This window comes from Sorghum bicolor, chromosome 3 (genome assembly GCF_000003195.3).
Source record: "Sorghum bicolor cultivar BTx623 chromosome 3, Sorghum_bicolor_NCBIv3, whole genome shotgun sequence".
Lineage (NCBI taxonomy): Eukaryota > Viridiplantae > Streptophyta > Magnoliopsida > Poales > Poaceae > Sorghum > Sorghum bicolor.
In genome coordinates this window covers 56,651,877-56,658,182 of record NC_012872.2, presented here as the reverse complement: position 1 = coordinate 56,658,182, position 6,306 = coordinate 56,651,877, and the positions used below count along the sequence as shown (strand labels likewise).

Below are 6,306 nucleotides of genomic sequence, written 5' to 3'. Positions count from 1 at the left end.
CTCACGCACGACCATTTCGACCTCCTCCTCGGAGAAGGGCAGGTCAAGTGCGGACAGGTCGGCAGGGGTTATTTCGAGCGCCTGGAAATCCATCGTGAAGGATCCCGACCCAGGGTGGCCGAACACTCCCCTGAAGTGGTCGTAGATCGCAATTTCCATCTCTTCATGTGATGTGCAGGTCGTGTCGTTGTCGTCTCATAGCCGGGTGATCACGTTCCTACGCTTTCGGCCCCGGGCAAGCAGGTGGAAGTATTTTGTGTTGGTGTCCCCGTCGGCGAGGAACCACACCCTTGCCTTCTGACGCGCCATGGTTCGTTCTAGGGAGGCCAGCCCTAGGGTCTTTAGTTTGAGGTCCTTCTGAAGCTCATACTCGCTTTCTGAAAGCGATCTCAGCTCGGCAGCTTGGTCCAGGCGGAGGATGATGGCCCGGGCCATTAGAAGCTGCTCCCTGATGTTTCCAATCCTATGCGCAGCCCACCTTTGAAGCTTGCGTGTGAAGCTCCTGAACCGCTCGTCGAGTCGGCGTAGCGGGTCGGTGGTTTCGGCCGCACTGACCCATCCCCGGAGGAGGGCCTCTTGGAAGCTAGGAGTCTTGGGCCAGAAGGTTTCGAAGTGGAATCACCGCATGTGGTGGGAGTATAAATGCATTTGTAGAAGAAGGGGGTAGTGGTCCGAAGCGTCCGAGGAAAGCGCTTGTAGGTGGCAATCCGAGTGCATGGCCTCCCACTCTAGTGACACTAAGGCTCGATTCAGCCGCACCAAGGTGGGTGATCGGCGCTCGTTGCTCCATGTATAACGCCGACCGTGCAGGTGTAAGTCGATGAGTTCCAATTCGATCACCGCCTGTCGGAAACGGCTTTAAGTTGCGTCTATTGATTGCGTTGTTGTTTTTGTCAGCCTCTTCGAGGATGAGTTGAAGTCTCCAATGATGGCCCAAAGGCCCGAGCATGCGTCCCTGATGGCTGATAGCTCTTCCAAAAAGAGCAGCTTATCACTGTCTTCCTGTGGCCCGTAGACCACCATGAGCCACCACGACGGCCGTTCGACGTCTGCCCCTATGTGCACCCTGACGGTGACGGAGAAAGAGATCAATGAAAAGTCAGGTTGGAAAATGTAGAGAGTAAGAATAGGAGCCAACGAGAATGATTCATTGCCTTGAGGAGCTCATATACACGATTACACAGGGACAGTGATCAGCTGAACGTGCAGGGCGTCGTAAGTCGTAACAATCGGGTCGTGGTGACCGTGGACTACAGAACATGTACAATAGAATGTGCTAACATGTACAACAAAATGTGCTATGCTAAATAAAGTCTTCAACACCCCCTCGCAGTCTAAAGCTTGGACTGTACAACGCAAAGACTGGAACGAAAAGCTTCAAATGTCGATGTAGGAAGACCTTTTGTGAACACATCAGCATATTGTGCATCTGTTGGAATGTGTAGAACGTGGAGCTCGCTGGCTTGAACTCGTTCCCGGACGAAATGGATGTCAAGCTCAATATGTTTGGTGCGTTTATGGTGGACTGGGTTGGCTGACATATACACTGCTGAAATATTATAGCAGAACGCCAGAGTTGCTTTGTCGATGTTGCAGTGGAGATGCACTCAGCGGCGGCATTCGCCAGGGCCTAATACTCAGCTTCCGCGCTGGAGCGCGACACAGTTGGCTGCCGCTTCGATGACCATGAAACGAGCGCGTCTCCAAGGAAAAGGCAGAAACCGGATGTCGATCGGCGCATCTCTGGGCAGCCTGCCCAGTCTGCATCGGAGTAGGCTGTGATGTTGAATGTTGACGAGGCGCGCAACAGTAATCCGTGCGACATGGTGCCGCGAACATAGCGAAGAATGCGCTTCAGCAGTGCGAGGTGAGGCGTGCACAGATCATGCATGTGACACCTGCTGCACGGCGAACGCGATGTCTGGGCGTGTCACGGTCAGATACTGCAGGGCGCGGGCCAGCTGACGGTAGCTCGTGGCGTCATCGATGGTCACACCAGTGGCGTCTAGTTTGCCCTTGGCGTCGATGGGAGTTGCGACGGGCTTGCACGATGTCATGCCGGTGCGCTCCAGAATGTCGGCGGCGTAGCGAGCTTGAGAGAGGTGGAAGCCTTCCTTGGATTGGCGGACGTCGATGCCGAGGAAGAAGCGAAGATCGCCCATGTCCTTGACATCAAATTCAGCTCGCAGTTGGTTGACAATGGCCTAAAGAAGTGCCGGGGCAGAGCCTGTGAGGACGATGTCGTCCACGTACAGAAGGAGATAGACGATGTTGTTGCCGTGATGCAGTGTGAATAGGGATGAGTTGGACCGCGTCGCGGTGAAGCCGAGGGTCCGGATGAACGCGGCGAACCAGTCGAACCATGCCCTAGGTGCCTGACGGAGACCATACATAGATCTGTCGAGAAGGCAAACGACGTTGGGTTTGTCCTTGTCGATGAATCCAGTCGGTTGTTGATAGAAGACCTGCTCCTTTAGATGTCCATGAAGAAAGGCATTAGAAACATCAAGTTGTTTGGTGGACCAGTTCCTTGATGCGGCGATCGCAAGAACGGTCCTGATGGTCGCTGGTTTAACAACGATGGTGAAAGTCTCGCCGAAGTCGACACCCTCGCGCTGTGTAAAACCACAGACGACCCATCTTTCTTTGTAGCACTCTAGAGTACTGTCAGGGTTCAATTTATGCCAGAAGACCCACTTCCCTGTCACGACATTCACACCGAGCGGGCGATCCACCAGCCACCAAGTCCAGTGCTTTTCAGGGCCTCGAACTCAGCTTCCATTGCCTTGTGCCAGTTTGGATCTTTCAGAGCACCGCGGACAGATTTGGGAAGTGGAGAAGTAGTGGTATGGGTTGTTGTGGTCATGGCATATCATGGGTGTGGCCTTGGCCTGCGACGGGTGCTGGAATGTGCGGTGGAGAAGATGTGGATGCAGGCAGTGTTGTCAAGAGTTGCGGCATGGTTGTTGAACCTGGCGCACTGAGCGCTGTAGGGTTTGTTGCAGACGAGGTTGGTGCGAGTGATCGGTTGCTCGATTGTGGTGTAGGGAGGGGCTGAGAGGAGCGGGATCCCGCCGGTAATGGAGGAGTTGGCGTGAATTTGCGAGCTGGAGGCAATGGTGCAACAGTCTGAGTGATGACTGGGGAGTCTGCTGAATTGGGTGCTGTGGCTGGTTTAGTTGTTGTCGACAACGGCTGAAATTCGGCAGACAGAAAGGGAAAACAGGCCTCATTGAAGACAACGTGCCGCGACGTAATGACGTGACGGGTGTGGAGATCCAGGCACCTGTACCCACGGTGATCAGCTGGGTAACCGTGGAGGGCGCAAGGAGTGGATCGAGGACTTAATTTGTGTGGAGCAGTGGCTGATTGGTTTGGGTAACAGAGGCAACCAAATACTCGGAGATGGCTGACATCAGGTGCAGTGCCGATGAGGGGCTGGTGTGGTGTCATCGATCCGCTCGATTGGCAGGGTCGAAGATTGATCAGGTGTGTAGCAGTGGAGAGAGCTTCGACCCAATAGGCTGGAGGCATGCCAACATGGAGAAGAATGCTGCGGACGCAGTCGTTCAATGTCCTGATGGCGTGCTCAGCTTTGCCGTTCTGCGAGGATGTGTATGGATAGGAAAGGCGAAGCACAGTGCCGTGAGTAGTGAGATGATTGCGCATGGCATTGTTGTCGAACTCGCGACCATTATCAGTTTGTATGGCGAGCAGTGGCAGCTGGAATTGCGTGTGTACATAAGCGTGAAAGGCAACAATGCAGGTGTAAACTTTGGATTTTGCACGCAGTGGAAAGTTCCACATGTAATGGGAATAATCATCTATTGAGACAAGATAGTATTTGAATCCAGAAAAACTAGTAATTGGAGGTGTCCATACATCGGCATGAATAATTTGAAAGGGAACATATGAAATTGAATTGGAAGAGGAAAAGGGCAGCCTGACGTGCTTGCCCAGCTGACATGCATCGCATGTATTATTTGTGGACTTGGTGAACTGAAGGTTTAGAGTGGCCAATGTCTTGTGGAGTTGGTGACGTCCTGGCCTGGATGCCCGAGGCGTTGGTGCCATAGCTCTGTGGTGGGTGCAGAGGCAACGAAAGCTTGTGGGGAGGTAGACGTCAGGGGTTACAACTTGCCATGGCTGTTACATCGGAGAATCTCCGCCCGTGTGAGTAGATCCTTGACAGAGAAACCAAACGAATCAAACTCGACAGAAATATGATTATCATGAGTTAGAGATCAGACAGAAATAAGATTTTTTAACAAGAGATGGGGAGACCAAGATGTTGAGTTGAAGTGGTGAACTGGCCGTGGCAAGCTGGCCATTTGCACGGTGAGTGACTGACAGCAAGGCGCACCATTGCTGGCGGTGATTGGTGTGGGCGAAGGGAGGAGAGGCTACCAGTGTTGGAGGTCATGTGTGATGAAGCTATGGTGTCGAAGTACCACTCAGCACTCTGCGGACCGGATGGTGGAATGCCAGAGTTCACCAGTGCAGCGAGCATGGCCTAGTTGTTCCAGACGTCGAGCGGGGTGGAGCTGGAGGCGGCGCCGAAGGGCTGACCTGGTGGTGGTGCAGCGAAGTAGGCCTGGTTCGCTTGGGTGCCAGGCCTGGGACTGAGAACACCCATGGCCGGAGCACGGAACGCCATTTGCCATGCCTGAACCATGACCGTCCATGGATTCACTCATGGCATCCAGACAGGAGGACGGGGGCCGTGTTGCCCACCGCGACCCTGGCCGCGCTTCCTGCCACTGCGATTGTTGCCGTAGCACGATGGTGGACTGGAGCCAGTAGATGCAGGTCGCGATCCATTGTTGGATATGTGATTCACGGATGCGCCGTCACCCATGTTTGAAGCAGGTGGGCGCGATGCACTCGCCTGAGTGTCGCTGGTTCCGATTCCCACGATCCGGAGGCACCAGAGGCCATGAGAGCGTGTTGCACAGAGGCCTTGTCATGTTCGGCATCGTACTTCTCCTCCAATAACAAATAAGAACGGGCAGAGAAGAAGTTATGGGGAGGCTGCTTGGCGGTGATCACTGGTACAGCGTGGCGATATTTGGGGGAAAGACCACGAAGCATGTTAAGCACGACGTCGCGCAGGGCGTCCACGAGGCACTTGAGCTTGCCGGTGTAGGTTGCGATGTCCATGTCGCCTTGCATGAGTGTGCGGAACTGCACTTCAAGGTACACCGCGCGATGGAGTTCGTTGTCGCGGAACTGTTCATGGATCTTGTTCCAGATGGTGTACACGGACGCCTTCTCGGTGCGCACGATAGCGCGGACATCTTTGGAGATGGAGTTGTAGAGCCATCCAAGGATGCATTGATCGATCATGATCTAGTCAGGATCACGACGTTTGGCGGAAGTGGGGGCGTCAGTGATGTGGGTGGTGAGACCGAATTTGCCGATGACGGCATCGAAGAAGCACCGCCATTCAACATAATTCCTGAAGATCAAGCTCGACCGGAACATGATGGCGTATGTTCACGGTTTGAAGAACGGTGGTGGGTGGAGTGGCCACGATGGTGTCTGTGTAGGAGGCACCGTCGGCTGAGGATGTGGAGGAGGAGGCATCGTCCTCGACGTCACCGTCGAACAGAGGATTGAGGTCATTCATGGCGGCTGGTTGGCGGCGGAAGGAGGGGGCAGTGTAGATGGCAAGAAGAGAAAGTAACATAAACTGTTGATACCATCTAGAGAGTAAGAATAAGAGCCAACGAGAATGATTCATTGCCTTGAGGAGCTCATATACACGATTACACAGGGACAGTGATCGGCTGACCGCGTAGGGCGCCGTAACCGTCGGGTCGTGGTGACCGTGGACTACGGAACTTGTACAACAGAATGTGCTAACGTGTACAACAGAATGTGCTATGCTAAATATAGTCTTCAACAGAAAACTCTCCCCTCCCATTGCCATTCAAAAAAGATTAACTAAACACTATTGTATATTTTGAAAACTATATGTATGACCTTGTCAAAATCATAGATTATGAATTGTGTATGGTCAGATTATGTTACCCCACACTCACGCTATTAGAATCGTCAATTAACATAACAATTTCAATCATGAAACTTATGATAGAATTGCATTCTGACAACCATACAATACCATCTGTAGATAAAAGTGATCCCTCTTTTCTAGTGGGCCCTAGAGATTTGCTAGAAGACACCTCAATTCTTATCAATTTTGCTGGTGGACACTAGACCCAATAAGATACTCATTTTTGGCCTTTGAGGCAAGAAAAGGGCTATAAAATAACCTTTATGCCCTTGCCTCTTTCATCTTTCTCA

At 52.7% G+C, this 6,306-nt stretch overlaps 1 protein-coding gene across 1 annotated transcript; it reads right to left on the bottom strand.

Moving 5' to 3' along the window:
* Positions 4,837 to 5,346, bottom strand: LOC110433730. The gene has a single exon (XM_021456252.1). It carries the CDS (start codon positions 5,344 to 5,346, stop codon positions 4,837 to 4,839), a length of 510 nt encoding a protein of 169 aa, XP_021311927.1.